Source organism: Balaenoptera musculus, chromosome 2 (assembly GCF_009873245.2).
Source record: "Balaenoptera musculus isolate JJ_BM4_2016_0621 chromosome 2, mBalMus1.pri.v3, whole genome shotgun sequence".
In the NCBI taxonomy this organism is placed as follows: Eukaryota; Metazoa; Chordata; class Mammalia; order Artiodactyla; family Balaenopteridae; genus Balaenoptera; species Balaenoptera musculus.
The window spans coordinates 51200504-51221650 of record NC_045786.1 but is presented as its reverse complement, the minus strand read 5'-3'; the positions used below and the strand labels follow the sequence as shown (position 1 = coordinate 51221650).

The window sequence follows — 21147 nt, the reverse complement described above, 5'->3', positions numbered from 1 at the left end:
GAATCCAGATCCAGGTCAGTCCTGACCCAGTTGTAAGCTCCCTGAAGTCTAAGATCATCCCTTTCCTTTCTGTAGACCCAAAGACTGATAGAAAGTATTCAATAAATATTTCTTGATGATCTTTATTCCACCATATTTGCACAATTTTGCGACAGTATTAATGCTGCTTACCCTCCTCCAGGGTAGAAGTTACAGTAAAATGATTAATACATGAAAAAGAAGGCAGCCTCTCTCCTTCTCCACACAAGGCTTGCAGGTGTGGGTGTGACCGGTTTCCTGCTACTTTGCATGCACATGTCTCTGAGCAGCAGATGAGAAATGAAATAAAGTAGGGAATATCTCACCATGGTTAGTTATTTGGTTTTGGTGTGGATTTTTCTGAAGCATATTGAGGTCCACACTCTGGAATTCTTCCTCATCTGAAATCAGAAATCTGTAATGTTGATACTCCACTCTGATCCTCACCTCTGATTGAGTCTTCCCGCTCTCTTGGGTCCCACTCCCGCCAGACTTGTTCTTTGGCCTCTGGTCCCTTGAGTTTTGTATTTTTTTCCCTCCTTCTCATTTCTTTCTTGGCCTCTCTTTATTCTCTACCCAGTTTGGATCTCATGTGTAATCTCATAAATGGCGTGATCAGCATGTTCAGCTCCCTGATACCGCTGCTCTCTGCAGCTTCCAACTTCTGACCATATTTAGTGCTTCAAACTCCTAATTGCTCTCCATTCTTCGTGTGTCCTGAAATGTACAGAGAGCGGCCATGTGTGTGCCTGGCCGGGGGTTCTGGAGGTTGAAACCCAGATCTCATTCTGCTGGGAAGAAGGGCTGTGTCTGCCCAGAGGAGACACCATCCTCTAATCGACACAAAGATACCACATGGGCTCGCAGAGGACCTGGCTGCCCAAGCAACCTTTCTAAAATATCTGATTATTTTATTCCTCTGCATAATACTCTTCCTGGGTTCCATTGGTTAAAGCCCAAGCTCCTTAGCCTGGATTGCAGACACTCTGTGACCAAGTCTGAACTGTCTCACCAGCCTTTTGATGAGAGTTGCCGTATGATTTATTACCCAAACTGGGACACTTCTGAAAGGAAGGGGCACTATTACTAATTATGCCAGGACAATAAACCGAGACTCTGGGCACTTGTGTGTGACCCAGCATCCCACACCTTGGATTCTTAGGCTGTGGTAGAACCACACTGCTGGCGGTGTTCCATGGGCACCTGGTATTTACAAATCAAGAGGTTTTGACAGAGTTATTTTGACCACCCTGTTGTGAATCTGAGGACATTTGACTTCTTTCTCAGATTAACTGTTAAAGGATTACATCAAAACATCCTCAAGGTCAAAATGTCAAGATTAAAATTGTCATAGCCTAAATGATGAGATTGGAGCATCTAAATGTTCGTCTATGTTTCTGGTTACTTGATCAGTGTACTTTCTCTCCTTAAAACTTCTATTCCCTTTTTCCCATTTTCCTGCCTTTCCCTGGTTTACTTCCACTTACCATTTAAGACATCTTGAACATTGTTCAAGATCATCTGCTCCAGTGGGCGTTCCTGACGTGTCTTGGCTGGGCTCAGTGCTGGTCACCTTGTTCCCACAGCACCCACTACAAACCTGTTTCATTGTACCTGAAAAAAGTGTGTCAGAGTTTTCTGTCAGGCCTGCCTTGCCCACAGAATATAAGGTCCTTAAGGCAAGAACGCTGTCTTTTTAATCTTTGCATCCTCAGTGCCTAGCACAGGGCTTGACAAATAATAGAATCTCTGTAAATATTTGTTGACATGGACTAATTTGAATTCTTTATTGTAATACAAAGTTAAATATGCTTGTCCTTTATCTCCTGGAGAAGTTCTTAGGATACTAGTGAAGGTTTATACATACTTGGAGCTTTCATGAGGTTGGCCTTTGGCATGTTGAAGTTGTAGAGATTATTGTTAGATTAATTTTCATATGATAGAAACATATAAGAGGAAGACACATACCCATAATATTAACACATGTTGTGCCAAGAGTGTGAACAGTGGTGTGTCAAACTTCAGTTTGCCATGCCACAGCCGAATTTCTTCTGAGAGTGTTGGCAGAGTAATTCCTGTTTAATGCAATGAAGCTCCATGAAGCCTGGTAAATAATAGTACTCCGTTCTGTTCAATAATAGTACCCTGTGTTCTAAACTCTCTGGTTTAGGTATTTTGAGTAAAGGTGTCAATGTTGTCTCAATTTTAAGTATTTGTTCTATAAGTCTAATGTATTCTTTTTCCATCTCTCTAGAATGTTTCAGATGTTTAAAGATTGGTTTTGGTTGGAAAGATTCTGGCTTCCTCCAACAATAAAGTGGTCAGATCTTGAAGATCATGATGGACTCGTCTTTGTGAAACCCTCTCATTTATATATGACCATTCCATATGCTTTTGGCTTGATAATTATCAGACATTTTTTTGAAAAGTAAGTAGTGTTTGTATGTCTTTCCTCCCCATTCCCCTTCTTCGCCCCACCTCTAGTATAAAGAATTTTGGTAAGATTCTTAAAGAATGTGTTATTCAGAGGTCACCACTAATGGGCTACAGATTCTTGGGGGAGTTCATGAAATTAAATGCACACTAAATATTATCTAGACTGAACAAATAAAAATTAGAAACACAATCTCCTCAAGTACATTAGTTTTACAATGAAGAAAATTGAGATCAAGAGAGGTTAAGGATCACAGAGCTTACTAGTGTCAATGACGGTACAAGATCTCAGCTCATCTTCCATGTACCATGTTGTCTGACAATGGATATGCATCCCCATGTCTTTGTTGGCAGTATTAGGAGAGTATGACTAGGGGATGCATTATCATTTTAGAATGCCTATAAAATAGCAAAAATGGCTCATTAAAGACCAAACTTAATATTGCTTTATATCATAGTTTACTTTAAAGGTTTATTGAAAGTTTTAATAGCAGGCCTTCATTCCAAAGTATAAGGAAATCAAAGAAAAATATCAATTTGCTTTCTCAGAAAAAGTAAACTTCTTTTCTTTTTCTTAATTTAATTTAAATAGATATTACCTCCAACCTTTTATTAAAACTGTACTAGTGTTATGATAACTGAAGATAAATGTTCATCTATAATCTCTGTAGTTGTCTCTATTTCAAAAAACTGTTATTAGCACATTAATTTTTTTGGAGCAAAACGAATATTCAAATGTCAAGAGTTGGATAAACTTAAGACAAAATCTGATAAAGATCATTTTGTCCAAGACTAACTGTAATGCAGATCATATGTTTATAACCATTTGCAGGGTCCTTATCTCAAGAGTTAGTTTGACCAACTCTGTTTTGTGGATTGTCCAAAAGGTTTTTGTACAAATAACAGCTTCACTTGGGCCAACAATATGCTATTGCTATTGGGAGGAAAAGAAAGTCCCTCAATACCACTAAGCTCTAGCTGAGAAGATTTGAAAATGTTCTTCCTTTTTGACAGTTAATTTTACTTTTACTCACATGTTTGGATTTGTCAAAGAATGCGTAAATAAAGTAGCATTGTGCCACTGCACTTCCAAATTAGCAAATTACTCTGCTGTCCTGAAATTCTTGCTTTTCTTGCAGAGTGTCTAGTGATCTTTGAACTTGGCATCCAGGTCCTCTACTTATTTGCACTGCAGATTTCCTACTTTTTGGTGGACAGATCCATTTTTAACATTTTGATCAGACAGTGAACTAGAAAAATTTTTGTTTGCCAAAGCAGCATAGTTGTGGAGGACCAACTTGTTATGCCCTGGTCTTGGCCTCTCCAAAAATTATCAGGAAGGAATCCAATCTTCTTTTAATTCCTAGGACCATTCTTGCTTCTTCTCAAGGGGTTAAGTATAGTCTTTCGTAACTCCTTATAGCTTTAACTCCCAATTACTCACCCTTAGTTTTTTCCATCCCGTGACACTACAGAAAACTGTGTTGCTCCACTAGTCTCATATCTCTCTTTTTTTTTTTCATATTTCTGTTAATGCAATAGAATGAAGGAAAATTTAACATGGGAGCAAGATCATGCTTTTTGAAGTATAAGTTTATATTTTTTCAGGGCTTCTATATCATTTGCCTTAGACTTAACCACTTAGATCATAAATAAAATATTACTTACACCTTGCATTTGAATAGAAACTTATATTTTAAGAGGTACAGAAAATCATAAGTGGTGTGATCTCATGGTTAGTATGTCAGGAGTAGATCTGGGACTTAAACCCCCATGGTATGACACCAGGTTCAGGGTTGCTGGGTTTTTATTTTCCCCTGTACCAGTACTTCTTGGGCTTTCACAATGAAATACTCCTGGTGGCAAAAGAGAGTAAATTAATATCCTTTGGGAGTATAGAAGACATGGCTTAAGAGAATGATAGCAAATGTGAACTTTTCTGAACTATCAAAAATTCGTATAAATTTGACACCGTGTTTCAGCATATCCCATGGTATATTTATCACAAGAAAGCTTCCTTCTTTTGTCCTGGACTGTGTTTGTGTTACACCTCCTCATTCTAGGAAGTGACCAAGAGTTGTGATTTGGCTGGCTCATTTTTATCTTTTAGTACTAACCAGGAGCCATTTAAGATGAGGAAGTAAGGGCCCTTCCCAGAAAGGAGTAGAGAGACAGATGGATATAGAACAAACAAATAGATCATTTGAAAGTGACTGACATTTGCTTTGTATTTAGAATTTCCTTTCCTTACAAGTTTTACCTTATGTTTTAATTTTTTTCACGGGGAGGGGTCTAGAATAACAATTTCTAACTAATATATCCAGACTCTTCTATACATTCTTTTTTGTGTCTGAAGTATGATTTAGAGAGGATCTAAGCTACTCAAATTTAAGCACTTGTGGAATAAGCACATTATCTCAGAGTAAATTATGGTCCTGGAAGAGTCCAAGGCAGGGATGGGGGTGGTAAAATCAGAAGGTAATCTTTTTACTTTTACTTAATGGTACAGTGAATAGATACCCCACCTCTACCATTTCCACTGAGCAACATGAGGGCATGATGGGATTCTTTAAAGAAGGGTAGGTGTAGCAGTTTACAGGAGTTGAAAAAGGATTGTTGCTAACCGTCTTCATTTGAAACAGTCTCAGAATATGTACATTGGATTTAAATGTTATCTGAGACTTGCATTACTTCAGGTATTTTGTTCTCTCATATAAAACCCTCTGATTAAACTCTGGTCAAAGAGCCTTTCAGTCCTTAAGAAATGGGAATCAGTCTTAATGGCAATAGGCTATTGTTTCTGTTTCTGTTTCTGTATTTAAACTTCATATGCTTAATATCTGCCTAGGCCTGCCTTCTTTTTAATTCTGTAAAACAATATTGAAAAAAAAATATGTGGGGGTAGTGCTCTGGGATTGCTTGGCTTTTAGCTCACAGGTAACTGACGTAGTGCTAAAGGAAGAGCGGGCTATGTGGGTGTCTGAATGAGGCCATCTGAGGGCTCAGTTCTGCAGTAGTAGCAAACCTGAGACTCATTCCCTGGTAATTAACCTAACTTTGAACCATTTACATGGGAGCAGAAGTTCACGTTCTCTTTTCTTCCTCTTGGACTTTTCCCTTCTATTCCGTATCAATAAAATGAAAGTTCAGGAAATTTCATCTTAGTCTAAGGTCCTTCTAGAGCTAAGATCTGTCATTTCCCTCCTCTTTTCAGTTCAGTTTATCAAATATTGTGCTTCTTTATTCTCTCCTTTTTCAAAATAGGTTTTTTTAAATGTGTTTTTTAATGATTTCAGTGTCCTTATCTTGAAATTTCAAGTTTTGCCCATATATATCAAATTACCCATTCTTTTGTCATTGTTTTGTAAAGCTATTTTTTAAAAAATTTTATTTATTTATTTATTTATTTCTGGCTGTGTTGGGTCTTCGTTTCTGTGCGAGGGCTTTCTCTAGTTGTGGCAAGTGGGGGCCACTCTTCATCGCGGTGCACGGGCCTCTCATTATCGCGGCCTCCCTTGTTGCGGAGCACAGGCTCCAGACGTGCAGGCTCAGTAATTGCGGCTCACGGGCCCAGTTGCTCCGCGGCACGCGGGCTCTTCCCAGACCAGGGCTCGAATCCGAGTCCCCTGCATTGGCAGGCAGATTCTCAACCACTGCGCCACCAGGGAAGCCCTCAAAATAGGTTTTTAATTAAGTACCTATTCACATTTATTTACACTTACATAACATGAATTGATTGATTTTCTATATTTTTTTTGAAATGAAAGGATAATGCTAAAGTAGAAAACTGTACTTATATACTTCCTCTGTTCTACGGAAAATGTTATTTCTGTCCTTGAAGCCTGGACATGTTAACAAACAGGACCATTATTTCTCTTTCTTCTTTAAATTAATGCTTTGTAGATACGATCCTCATATCAGCAAATATGCTATGGATATGTATTTTTATCCATTGTGTGTACTTATCTCTCACATGACTCTCTAGAGGGGAATGTTATACTTTGTTTGGCTTTGAGATTGGTTGTATTCCCTTACTGTGAATAAATCTTCTTTTCTTAATCCTGCTTTGCTTTTTTATTTTTGCTAATTTCTTCATTTCTAATATTTGAGGAGATAACATTGAGTGAGTATGATTGAGAACCCTGCCATATTAAACCATTTTGTATTTGTGTTATTCTACTAGTAAAAACAACGAGTGTTTACTCCAATAAAAATTTTTAACTAGTAGGTTAGATAAATGACCCAATTCTATTATTTATCCAAAATCCTGTCATATATGTTTTTTGAGTCTTTGTTAGTTTTAAGATCATCTTAGTTTTTGTTTTATTTGGAACTTTTATGCAGAGGGGGAATTAATCATATTCATTGAATTACAGCATGCTGTCTTTGGTCTGTATTAGATCTCTTTTGATTGATTGACTGATTTGAATTAACTTTTTCATTAATTACCTTTTATCCTCATTTCCTAGTCCTGTTCCCATTCCTGCTGTATGTATTTGATGGCTTTGTGTTTGTATAACCCAGTAAAACATGAGTGTGAACTTAAAGTACATGTATTGTTAGTTGACATAAATGGTATGGTGATAAGACCTTCTTCCATATCTTCTTTTTTTTTTAATACAGCACTATGTTTTATGATCTATCCACATTGCTCTGTGTACATCTGGTGCATAATAAGTTTGTTTTTATGTGTCTCTGAAATATATAGGTCATTTTCAGGAGAACTTAGGCCATCTGGAAGTTGGATTGGCTTATATATTTTATCAGAGTCTTTTAGGAAAATTTTTTTTTTTTTTTTTTTTTTTTTTTTGGCCACGCAGTGCTTCATGTGGGATCTTAGTTCCTGATCAGGGATCGAACCCATGCCCCATGCATTGGGAGTGTGGAGTCTCAACCACTGGACCGCCAGGGAAGTCCCTAGGAAAATTGTTATTCAACTCCGTGGTTATAAACAATGAATTTAAGGGTTAAATGATCATTCATAACTAAAATTTCCAGCATTTAATTAAACACAGAAACTTCTAAGTAAGTACTAGAATAGCCTGACCTGGCAGACAATGGAGCCTTTGTTAGAAATGAAGGAAGAATAGGGACGTATCATGCTTTTAAAAAATCATCTTTACTGAGGTATGATTTACATACAAGAAAGTTCATCCAAAATTTGACACATTTTGACAAAAGTATACAGTCATGTAACTGTCACCACGATTATGATATAGGAGATTTCCATTGGCTGAAAACTCCCCTGTACCCTGTTCAGTTAATCCTCTTCCTACTTACTACCTCCTTGCAATCACTAAAATGCTTTCTGTCAGTATAATTTGGCTTTTCTAAGATTTCCTATAGATGGAATCATATAGATTATAGTCTTTTGTGTCTGATTTCTTTCACTTAGCATAATGCTTTTGAGATTTTTTTCATGTTATTATATGTATCAGTGATTCCTTGTCATTGCTGAGTAGTCTTTCAACATATTGATATATTGAAATTTATTATCCTTTAATTAGGTGATGGAAATTTGGATTCTTTACAGTTTTTTGGCTATAATGAATAAAGTTTCTATGAACATTTGAATAGAAGAATTTGGGCATATGCTTTTATTTCTCTTGTTAAATTGCTAAAATGTTCTTCAAAAGACATTGTTAATGTATGTGTATCTATACAATAGATTATTTGGCAATAAAAAGGACTGAACTCCAAATGCATCCAAATACATTGATGTATCTCAAAAACATTAAACTCAATGAAAGAAGCCAGGCACAAGCAACCACATATTGTATGATTCCATTATGTTAAATATCCACAAAAGGTGCAGCTATAAAGACAGAAAGTAGATTAGTGACTGCCTGTGGCATGATTAACAGGAAAGAGGGATTAAAGTAAATATGTATGAGGTATTATAGTGGGATGATGAAAATGTTCTAAAGCTGACTCATGGTGATAATTGTACAGCTTGGTAAATTTACTAAAAAAGAAAAAAATCACTGAGTAGTATACTTGAAAATGGTGAATTATATGATATGTAAAAATGCATTAATAGTTATTTTTAAAAGATGTCAGTAAAATGAAAAGATAAGACAGATTAGGAGAAAATGTGAACAAAATATGTATCTGATGAGGGACTTAAATTCAGAATATATAACTCAATAATAGAGTCTGTCATACAGAGTGAAGTAAGTCAGAAAGAGAAAAACAAATACTGTATGCTAACACATATATATGGAATCTAAGGGAAAAAAAAATTGTTCTGAAGAACCCAGAGGCAGGACAAGTATAAACACGCAGACGTAGAGAATGGACTTGAGGACACGGGGAGGGGGAAGGGTAAGTTAGGATGAAGTGAGAGAGTGGTATGGACATATATACACTACCAAATGTAAAATAGATAGCTAGTGGGAAGCAGCTGCACATCACAGGGAGATCAGCTCAGTGCTTTGTGACCACCTTGAGGGGTGGGATAGGGAGGATGGGAGGGAGATAAAAAAATAAAAAATAAAAAAAATAAATAGTATATTAAATTCAGAATATGTAACTCAATAATAAACAAAGAAATAACTTGATTTTTTTAAATGGGCAGAATATTTGAGCAGAATCCTCACCAAAGGAGATATACAAATAGCAAGTAAACACATAAAAAGATGTTCAACATCATTAGTCATTAGCAAAATGCAAATTAACACCACTACACACTGAAAGTTAACAAAAATGTCAGAGTAAGGGCCTCTGAAAATTTTCTCTTTCCTAAAATCAGAAAACTGGCAAAAATTGTCAAGATCAACTTTTCAGAATTTAGAATTAGCCAAAGACTTGCAGCAATCTGGAGAGTGTTATTTAAGAAAAATAGCTGACTGTTGGAAAGAACAGCAAGCTTTGTGGCATTTTAACTTGCCCTATTTCTGTCCTTACCTTTCGTCCTCTGTGACAGTCTTGAAAAACCAACAGCCCACAATTTCAGTGGAAACCAGCAGCCTGGCAGCCGTTGAAGGAAGCAGAACAGAGTTGGAGCTCCTTCAAAGCATCATTCCCAGAGAACTGTCATTATCTGACCTGTCTGGTGGTTCCCTGGAAGGGCACTACTCACAAGCTGTCTTTATTTGCCTTTTTCCTTGGGGAGAGGAGGGGTGCTTGTCTAAAACAATTAGAGGCAATTGATTAACTTTGGAACTGCCTAAGGTAGTGGATAACAGTTGGGGCAAACAATAAACTAACAGCTTTTCTTTTTAAAGGATAAGCTGGGAAATGATATGTCCACAGGGGGTTTTGAAAAGCTCTGACTTATTCTTGGAAATAAGACCACTTGAATTTGTAGAGCTTTGGGCATGCCCAGGGCCATCCACATGCTCAGGTAAGGCCTTAGTAGACCTTAAGTTCTCACCTCTGGATGACCTTGAGGCTCTGTGCAAACAGGAAGTGAAGGCTAAGGCAGAGTTGTCCACTATCTTAGTGTTGAAGGTGTGCCCTGAAACATACACAGAGCCCCTTAGTAAACAGTGGAAGACTTATTGGTTCCAGGTATTTAAGGAAATCTCTGTCTAATCATTAGGAGACCACTAAGCTAACCTAATAGATACTTTAGTGCCCACACATGACAAAGAATACAGACTTTATAGATCAGTTCAAAAATGTAAACAAACAAATGGACAACAACAAACTCTGAGTATGGGGATAATCTGATTTCCAGAGTTGTCACATTATATTATTAAACTTGTCCACTTTTCAACAAAAAATTATAAGACATGCAAAGAAACAAGAAAGTATGGCCCATACACAGGAAAAAAACAGCAATCAGTAGAGAGTGTCCCTTACAAAGCCTAGATGTTGGACCTCTTATTAGACAAGACCTTAAGTCAGCTATTTTAAATATGCTCAAAGAACTAGAGAAAACCATGCTTAAAAACTAAGGAAAGAAAAAAAAAAACTAAGGAAAGAATGAGAACAATGTCTCACTAAATTAAGAATATCAATAAAGAGATATAAATTATAAAAAGAAATCAAATAGAAATTGGGACTTGACAAGTACAATAACTTATATTAAAAATTCACTGGAGGGCCTTAACAGCATATTTGAGCAGGCGAAAGAAAAAGTCAGCAGTCTGAGGAACAGAAAACAAAATTGTAGAAAAAAAGCCTCAGGGACCTGTGGGACACCATCAAGCACAGCAACATATGCATAACAGGAACTCCAGAAGAAGAGGAGGAAATGAACAGGATGATAGAAAATATTTGAAGAGATAATTGGCTAAAAATTTCCCAAAATTGGATGACAATCATTAATCTATATATCCAAGAAGCTAAACAAATTCCAAGTAGGATAAACTTAAAGAGATCCATATCTAGATACATCATAAGCAAACTGTTGAAAGACAAAGAATCTTGAAAACAGCAAGAGAAGAGCATCTCATCACATAAAAGCGATCCTCAGTAAGATTGAATTGATTTCTCATCAGCAACCATGGAAGCCAAAGGCAATGGGAGGACAAATAAAAAGAAAGAAAAAACTGTCAACCAAGCAAAACTATCCTTCAAAATGAAAGAGAAATTAAGACATTCCCAGATAAACAAAAACTGGAAGAATTTGTTGCTAAGCAGACCTACCCTATGAGAAATACTAAAGGGAGTCCTACAGACTGAAATTAGAGGACACAGACATTAACTTGAATCCACATGCAGAAATAAAGAGCACCAGTAAAGTTACCTACATAAGAAATAAAAAGAAAATATAAATGCATTTTTTGTTTGTAACATGTTTTTCTCCTATCTGATTTTAAAAGGCAACTGCATAAAATAGTAATCATAAGTGTACGTTGATGAGAACATAATTTATAAATATATCATTTATATGACAGTAACAGCACAGAGAGGGGAGATCATGGAGTTTTTGTATAGTGCTGAAATTATTTGGCTATTAATATGAACTAAGAGGTTATAAATTAAGATGTTAATTGTAATCCCTAGATGAACCACTAAGAAGGTAATTTTTAAAAACAGTAAAAAAAAAAAGAAAATTAAAAAAGTACGCCAGAATATCTATTTAACACAGAACAAGATAGTAATGGAAGAAACGAGAAACAAAAAGGCATAAGCTATACAGAAAATAAATAGCAAAATGGCAGATATAAATCCTGTCTTATCAGTAATTAAATGTAATTTATATTAAATGTAAATGAATTAAATACTCCAACTAAAAGGCATAGATAGGAGGACTTGATAGAAATATATGATCCAACTATATGGTTTCTACAAGAGAAACACTTTAGGTTCAAAGAAATAAATAGGTTGAAAGTAAAAGGATGAGAAAATATATACCATGCAAGCAGTAACCAAAAGAGAGCTGGAGTGGCTATACTAATACCAGACAATTTAACAGCCTTTAAATTGTTACTAGAGACAAAGGACATTTTATACTATAACAGGGTAAATCTATCAAGAAGATATAACAATTATAAATATATATGTACCTAGCAACATAGTCCCAAAAACGTGAAGCAAAAACAAACAGAATTGAAGGGAGAAATCGACAATTCAACAGTAACAGTTGTAGACTTCAGTACCCCATTTTCAATAATGGATAGAACAACTAGGCAGAAAATCAACAAGAAAATAAAAGACTTGATTAACATTATAAACGAACTAGACCTAACAGACATCTGTAGAGCACACCACCAATAATAGCAGAATACACATTCTTCTCATGTGCACAAGGAACATTCTCCAGAATAGACCACGTGTAAGCCATAAAACAAATCTCAATACATGTGAGAGGATTGAAATCATACAAAGCATGTTTTCGGACCACAATGGAGTGAAATTAGAAGTCCATAACAGAAGGAAATTGAGAAATAAGCAAATATTTGGAAATTAAACAGCATACTTCTAAATAACCAATGGGTCAGAGGAGAAATCGCACGGTAAACTAGAAAATAGTTTGAGATGAATGAAAAAGAAAGCACCATACGAAAACTTATGAGATTCAGCAAAAGTAATGCTTAGAGGGACATTTATAGCTGTAAACACCTATATTTAAAAAGAAGAAAGATCTCAAATCAATAATCTAACCTTCTACCTTAAAAAACAAGGGAAAAAAGAAAACTAAATTTATAATAAGCAGAAGTTAGGAAATAATAAAAACTAGAATGTAAAAATCAATAAAAACCACCACACAGGCAGTAGAATTGCTAAAATTAAAAAGACTGGCAATACCATCTATTGGCAGAGATATGGAATAACTGGAACTCTGGCACATTATTGATGGGAATGTAAAATAGTGCAGACACTTTGGAAAACACTGGGCCAGTTTCTTATAAAGTTAAACGTATACTTGCCATACAACCCATCAATCCCATTCCTAGATATTTACCCAAGAGTCATGCCATTTTTCATAAGTTAGAACTTCAAATAGGGACATAATAATTTCTTGAAGATAGTATCACCAAAGAAAACCTTAATAACAAAACTATTATTTATTTTAATCCCTGGTAGTCTTTAAAATGAAACTCTAAGTAGAATGGCTTATTCCAGTTCCTGGATCTTGTATATAAATATATTTGGGTTTACATAAAATGGATTTTAGAACTGTGGAAGTACAGTTGACCCTTGAACAACAAGGGTTTGAACTGCAGGCTCCACGTATAAGCAGATTTTTTACAATAGTAAGTACTACAGTACTAGATCTACAGTTGGTTGAATCCATGGATGTGGAACCTTGGATACGGAGGAACCGCTTACACGGGGGCTGACTATAAGCTATACAAGGAGGATTTTCAACTGTGCTGCTGAGGGTTGGCACCCCTAACCCCCATGTTGTTAAAGAGTCAACTATATTTTATTTTTTTAAGTTATTGTGTGTATAAAAGTTCTCAAATTTTGCTCTCTTTGAGTTTCTGTAAGGCAGATATTGGCTTTAGGTAGCCCAATGACTGATCTTTCATTTGGAATCTAAAATTACAGCTTGAGTTTTCTGGTGACATTGTGAATTCATTCTCAGATTTTGAACTTACTTTTGTTCATATTTTTGTAGGTTTATTGCTTCACCTCTAGCAAAAACAATTGGCATTAAAGAGGAAATTCGAAAGAAGATTACACCAAATACTGTTTTAGAGCATTTTTTCAAACATTCCACAAGGAAACCATCTCAAGTAAGTACAGATTCTTTGTTTTTGGATTTTAAAATCTCCTTTCTTAATGTTTCAATCATCTGTGGTTTACCTTATCTGTGCAAAAAATCTGTTTCAGTTGAGCAGCAAATGACTTGAATCATTTGAATTTTTTTTCTCTACTGATAAGTTATACAGCATTCTGAGCATAATATAAAATGATAAATAAATATTATAATATAAAATTACAAACGTTGTTAGTGTTGAATGCTAACAATCAATGCCATAATTTGGGTATATATATCAAAATTTAATTTTTAATGGTAGGATATATACAAAGTATACTAATGAAAAAAGATCATTGTTAAGGCAGAGTTGCCCATATCTGACACTTCTGATAATTGTGACACCATCAATATACACTACACACACTATGAAAGTGTCTACTGGGTGGCTTTCCTGAGCAGGACACTTTATTTTATCCAAAGCCTCGAAATACTCAGAAATATACTGTGCCCCTACCCACTCCCCAGAGATAGAATAGTTAAGAGAGTCACAAATCTCTTCTCAGTATGAGATGTACTTGATGAAATGTTGTGGTGCACTGCATGTTTACGCCACAGAAAATGGCTTTAACCTAAAAGTTATATTTAAAAATAATAGTGTCCAGGCAAGTCTAGTTTCATTATACCCCCATATTTAAATGAGAGATGAAATAAAAACTTCTCCAAAAGTGGCACACCCTCTATGACGAATACAGACATCTCTCACCAGTAATTTAATAGTCAAAAGTATGTGCTAACACAATTTTAGGATAGATATAGATTTTTAAGGTCCTCAACTTATCTGCTGAATTCACTTGCTTTTCCTATGAGCCTTTCTATCGCTGGTCTGGTGGGCTCCCTGCACAAAGAAGCCATGTTGAGGTCTGACCACATAGCACCAGGCATCGTGTTCAGAATTGTTCACAGCTAGCCAGCACTGTCTCTAACTTGTTCTGACCTCAGCTTCTGTATGTGCCTTTTTTTCTAAAATGGGGACAGTCTGACAAGCCATCTCCACGTGTTCTTTATTTCCTTGTGCTCTAAAAGACTGCAGTCATTCATCTAAATACTGTTGTTACCACTGGTGATAATAATGCCTAAGCATCATTTCATGTTTTTCAGATGGGAAATTATTTAGCTGCATTTATGAAAAGTTAGAACTCTTTCAGAGAGTCCTTATTATCCTTATCTGTTTCTCTCTGAGAATAACTAACCTTGGCAATACCTTGCATGAAACATGAAGAACAGTGGTAGCTATCAGTTACTTGTTGTGCTTACTGTACAGCTTTTTGGTATATTTTAAAATATGTAGAAAATTCAGTTCTTATCAAGCTTCTCTGCTATGGAGAGAAATTAGCCATGTGACAGTTAAAGAAAAACTAAGAAAAGCTGAAAGAGATTTAGAGATTAGGTCACCTTTCCTCTTTATGATCGAGATGAGGAAACTAAGGTCAACAGAGGAAATGAGCTGTCCTAGGTCATGCAGCTAATCAGTGGCTGAATCCAAAGCTGGACCCTGGCCCATGGCTCCCTGTCGAGTGCTGCTTCTACTATGCCCAAATGATGTCTTTATCTGTGAATAGAATGTTAAAAATGTATTTCAGAGTCTGGAGCTGTGTGTGTAAGTAATTGTTCTAACTCAATTGACAGTACAGCATGGCTTAGTGTAGATATAACTTGGACATTTGCATCAAGTAAAAGAAATGTTATATATCAACGCCAAGTGTTAGAAAGCTTCCTCTACTAAACCATGAAGATGAAGGGACATAATTAAGACACCTAATTTATATTGCTCATAGATTACAAAATCAAGGCAGTATTTGTATAACAGATCAAGATGACAAGTTGGCCAGTAAAATGTCCATAGAATAAAAGTACTAGAACTTAGGAAGATAGAAGAATATAATAGAGGAAGGCAAAGTACATGCCTTAATAGTGATTTCAGATGTGGAAACAAAATAATATCACAATACCTCCACACATTAACTTGGCCAATGTCATACAGTTAGCATTTTTGCTTAATTTATAGCTGAAGTAAAACAAGTTGCTGGGAGGACTAAAAAAAAATTTTGTGCTGATTCAAGGGATGGGTGGGTATTCCGAACCTGTAATCTCAAGGCACTGCAGTGGTAATACAGATACCTAACACCTGACTTTATTAAAAGAAACTTAGGACACAAATCTGAGGATGCTTCTTCAGCTGCAATAGACTGTTCTAATAAAAACAAAAACATTTCAGTATATACAGTATCAATTCTGGACTGGTTAGCACAGAAGGGTATAACATGGTATTGATGAGGTCCAAAATGCTGTACACACGAACCTCCATTGGGAGTTGTTTTTGTTTTTTTTTTCATTTTTAAAAAATTTTGGCTGTGCTGTATGGCATGTGAGATCTTAGTTCCCAGAACAGGGATCAAACCCACACCCCCTGCATCACTGGAAGCGTGGAGTCCCTGGACTGCCAGGGAAGCCTCTCCACTGAGAGTTTTGATCTGTGATTTCACACACTTCTTTTGTGACTGTTTATGTGCAGCTATGTGTCCACTGTTTTTATATGTGTGTGTGTCTCTCTGTATGTATCTCAATGACAACTTCAAGATGTACTGAGAGAGAACCATGATAACATTCCAATATCTCTGGCCAGCAGATCAGTTTTCCTGCTGTTGATAAAATGAAGGAACAGCAGAACTTATTAACTCACCCATTTCCTCAGCAAAATCACGATGAGAACTGCTGCAGAACAAATGAGTGTGTAGTTCTGGAAGATGTCTAAGGAAAATGTGGTCCCATAAGGCTGACATAAAGCAGGTATTGTGGTCCACAGGGGCATTCCAGTTTGCTAGCTTGTCTCAACCACAGATTCAAACATTTTTAGGGCAAACAGCCCTCTAGTCTAGTTTATTTTACGGGTGAGAGTCAAAGAATTCGAGTGGCTCCTCCATGGTCCCAGAGGGTTGGTTTTTGCGTCAAGTAGCCAGGCCTCATAGCCCCATTTGGTGCTCTTCCTTCAGGCCACACTACTTCTCCCTGAGGTTCTGCTTGAGAGGCTTTCCCTTCTACAGACACACACTCTATTGTGTCAGGCTAAAAACATGGATTGTGAGAAAAGACTGTGTGTGGAGGTGGGCAAATTAACCACTCTGTGCCTCAGTTTCCCCTTCTGTGAGCTGAGCGTGTTAACAGCACTTACCTCACAGGGCTCTCAGTTCAGAGGTTGAATTGAGTACTTAGAATAGTGCCCAGCACACAGTCAAGGTCAGCTGTTGTTATTTGTAGTGTGTGCCTATCATATAGATTTCTCCAGGAGCGTTCTCAAATATGTCTTCCCAACTTAAATTATCCCAAGAGAATGTCATTTGTTTCCTAATTATGCTTGTTTGTATTTCCATAACATCTTACACAATTTTCTGTACATAGTAGGTGTTCAATAAAATGCTTGTTTCATGTATCATTAACAAAATACTACTAAAGACTTTTGTTTGCAAGATGATTTCTATCCCAATAATATTGTAGGTCTATGAGGCCAGTATTGCCAAGACTTTCAACCAGATTCATCTGTGCTCCAAATCAGAAAAAAAAAAAAATGCTTCAGATCATGTTTGATCACTGTCTTCTAGAAGCATTTATTCAGAAGGTATCTGTAGAAATGATGGGATAATAAAATTGGATTGTTCTCAGATCTGGGAAAATTCCAGTGTGAGGACAGGGACTTTGCTCACTGCTGAACACCATCTCCACCTCTGCTCACTCCTGGCACTTCATTCTTTACACCTGCAAGAGGGAGACTTCAAAATGCAAACATTCTGTAACCTACAGATAAATTCCAGGCAAGGCCCTCCTTGCTGTGGCCTTAGCCACATCTTTCCTCCTCGCCTCTCTGTATATTTCCACCCTGCAAGGCCTCTTTCTGTCCCTCAAGTGCCCCCAGCTCCCCCATGCTCTCATCTCCAGACAACCTCACATGCTGCCAGGACACTTTCCTTCTTCATCCTCTCCTTCTTGGGGCATATTTCAGGGTTCAGCATAAGTGTAACTTCTAGGAACTGCCTATGTAAAGTTAGGTCCCATGGTACCCTTATCCTCCCCTATCTCAGCACTCCTGATATTTTTTTAGAATTCTCTGTTGTATTTTCTGACTTCCTCTCCAGACAGACTTTACCCTGTGAAGGGGAGGCCCATACTGGTCTTGTTCATTTAGATCTCCAATAGAAAGCAGAATGCCTGCAGGAAGTAGACACCAATAAATAGTTGCCAATTCAGTCTTGTCAAAAACACAAAAACAAACCAAAACAACAATAACAAAAAACAACAGGTGAACCCTTGGCCTACAAAATAATAGGTATTAGAGAGGATAATTTCCTCTGTTTAAGGAAACAGAGTATAATATGGGCTATATCTTGGTTTTGTTTTGTTTTGCTTTCTTTCTCTAGATTAAGTAATAGGCTAGCAGTTCAGTAGGTATGTAGCTGCAATTAGTCCTTTGCCTGTCTTCAGCACAAGAGCTTCTTTAGGAATTTTATCTACTGTTGTCCTGTGCGCCTGAACAATTATGTAAACTATACACAATAACATAGCAGAAGCTCCACGACTGATCACAGACAGCTGGGTGTACAGCCAACTGGCCCATGGTCAAGCTTTGTTGGCCTTCACAATCTTGGTCCATGATTGGTTTAAATTTACTTTAAACTTAAACATTTAAATTTAAACGTTAAAATTTAAAGTAAATTCAACATTAAAAAAAAAAAACCTAGCGATTTCACATCAGATTTCTGGGACTGCACTTTCACCCTGGGAGCCATCAGTCAGAGCTGGGTCACCACTGTCCCTTTGGGATGGGCCATGTGCTTTCCTGTTTGCTGCATCCATATGGCTCCTGCTTATTTCCTCAAAACTGAGGCTGAGGGTCAATTTTATGCAATTTTATTTTTCTCCTACTAAAGTTAGGAGTAAGCTGAAATATTTCTTGTACTCAACATAGGAAAACAAAAGATCAAGAAGACTGGTGTCTCAAAAAAAATTACAGAGCTTATTTCCTTGTGGAAGTGGAAAGTACTGTAGGTTTAACATATAAAGCAAGTCTGTGTTGAAAGAATAAAACTTAAAATCCCACCATGAAGCAGACCTGGTCCTCTCAATCATTTTGGGTTCTTGTTTGGCCCTGGGAGAACTTCAAGTCTGTGACCTTTGAGCTAATCCATCATCCATATTGTTTTCAATTTTAAATCATAACCTACAACTTCTGCCTTCCAGAGGAGAAGCAGTCGTCATTATTATAGTCATCAATCCTTAATCTTTTTTTGCAATTGGAATTATTTCAGATTAGTTTGAAATAGGCTGTACATCTGATTAAATGTGAAAGTTTTGGATCTGGTAGAAAGACTGTGTGAAATAACAGAAAGGACAGGAGCCTAAGTTCTTGTTTTCGCTTTGCTACTGGTTTTAGGTCTTGGAAAAGTTGTTAAAACTCTTGGAGTTCCATTTTTTTCTATAAGAAAAAATGAAGAGATTGGGTTTGATTGACATCTTAAACTACACTACTCTACCTGGAACCTAGGAGGCCCTAAATAAAATTGGCTGAATGAGTGGGCCACGTATCAACTTGAATATATGGGTTGCTACCAACTTACAGAGAATCGGTCTTTCTTAACAACTCAGAGTTCTGGGAACTAACATTCTCTCTGTTTTGAGGTGTGTGTGTGTGTGATTCCATGAGCAAAAGAGGTAAATGCACTGGCTCAAGGTCTAATGCAGAACTCTCCTCTCCAGTGCACAAGCACTTGTAACCCAATCTCACTGTCTCTTGACTGCCTGCCAGCCTGACTCTACTCTTAAGCACTCATTCATTTGTTTCATCCCCTTTCAGACTGATATTTATGGACTGGCAAAGAAGTGTAACTTGACAGAGCGCCAGGTTGAAAGGTGGTTTAGGAGTCGGCGGAATCAAGATAGGCCTTGCAGGATGAAGAAATTCCAGGAAGCTTGGTAAGAAGGATAGTTAAAGCTTTTGAAATGGTGCAGTTTTATATGGAGCAGAATAGTCATCTCAGAAGGAATCCTTAGGTTGCAGCAGAAGAAGGGTTTGAACCCTCTCTGTCACTTACCAATCAGGAGTTTGATGCTAGTCACTCATCCACCTCTTGTGCTTCACTTTCCTTCTCTATGAAACAAGGTAAGCTATGAACTCTCTTAGTTGAAGAGGAGATGTTATGTACTTATCTTTAAAGTCCAGAAAAATCATAAAAATATCTTAACCTGGTGTTTATCTTTTCTAGGGTAGCAGTTGGCCCTAGCTCATCTGACTATCACCTGTTTCTAATCACATTACTCTATCACATTATAAGAGCAGAGAATGTCTGAGAGGGTGCTGTCCTCCTCTCTCAACACTGATGGAGAGGACTTCTTTCTGTCTCACTTGGCTCTTACTCCACCCCTGCCTGTGGACTGGGCAGCCAGTTCCTCTGGGTTTCTGCCTGGTTTAGTAGGGGGTCAGGATGGGCTGAGCAACACATAGGGTTTTTGCAGAGCTGACTGCTTCAAATACGTTCTGAGTGCAGTGAGACTGTACCACACTTATTTTTGGCTTCATTATAACTCTTTTTTTTTTTTTTTTCTCTTCTGCAGGGTATTATAGTATTGATACTTTAGGTTACTCCCTTGGTGGCAAAAACTGACACCTGTGCCAAAAAGAGGGTCTAGGTCATTGCTCTTACTTTGTTCCTCTTCTTTACATCCAGACAAATGCACGTTAGTTGGGAAATTTTGATGCCACGTTCTACATGCCAATAGCATTCCTTCTTTTTGCCTGTTTCTTAAGGTCCTCACATTGCCTAGTGACTTTCACCAGATGTTTTTGTTTTGCTGGTAAAATGGATAGGGAGCTGGCATAAGACTCTCAGATAAAGAAACCAAGCCTGTGGAAGGCTAAACTTTAATGACTTTCTTTAACTACCTATGCATTGCCGAGTACAGTCATCCATCTGTGAGACTGGTGATGTTTAGAGGCACAGACCAAGTCTTCATGGTGTCTCGAGATTTTTTTCTCATTGGCAGGCTTCCATTGCCTTTCCCACAGTGGCTAGAGGTATATGACCTGGTTTGTTTTCCAACTTCTTCTCTCTGAGTTTTAGCTCTTGAGAGATTGGTTAATATTGTGTTGCCACTATGTCAGCTTGGCCCAAGTGAATCTCTCTGGACCGTCACTACAAAACACTACAAACTGGAGCTGTTTTCACATTACATCTTCCTGTTTTTCTGCTATCATTCATTCTTTCTTTCTTTCTATCAAATGATTCTTATCTTAAATAAAGTCCCCAGGCAGGGACTAACTCTCAACCTCTGAGCTGAATCATACTGCAGTGAAATTCCGGGAATTTCTTATACATGATAGTGCCTTCCAGTTTATAAATAATCTTGGTTTGATCCTCCTAGCAACAGTGTGAGGCAGTCAGGGAAAGTGGGGCCCTGTTTGAGAAATGAGAAACTGCACATCATGTAGTTTAAGGAACTTGCTCAAGGTCGCCTGGCTGTTGGAGGCCTATTGCCCTCAGGTCTTCTGA

General features: G+C 37.2%; 1 protein-coding gene across 8 annotated transcripts in view; it reads left to right on the top strand.

Annotated features, from left to right (window-relative positions):
* The window catches only part of CERS3 (ceramide synthase 3), a 110478-nt gene that overhangs the window by 18997 nt on the left and 70334 nt on the right, over positions 1-21147 (top strand). For all 8 annotated transcript variants that reach the window (XR_005018744.1, XM_036843299.1, XM_036843294.1 and 5 more), the window contains exons 2-4: positions 2273-2446; positions 13469-13586; positions 19455-19573. Coding sequence is in view for 7 of the 8 variants with exons in the window: in XM_036843299.1 (XP_036699194.1) it covers positions 2274-2446; positions 13469-13586; positions 19455-19573 (410 nt within the window). In the remaining variant the exon portion in view is untranslated. The remainder of the gene's footprint in view (positions 1-2272; positions 2447-13468; positions 13587-19454; positions 19574-21147) is intronic.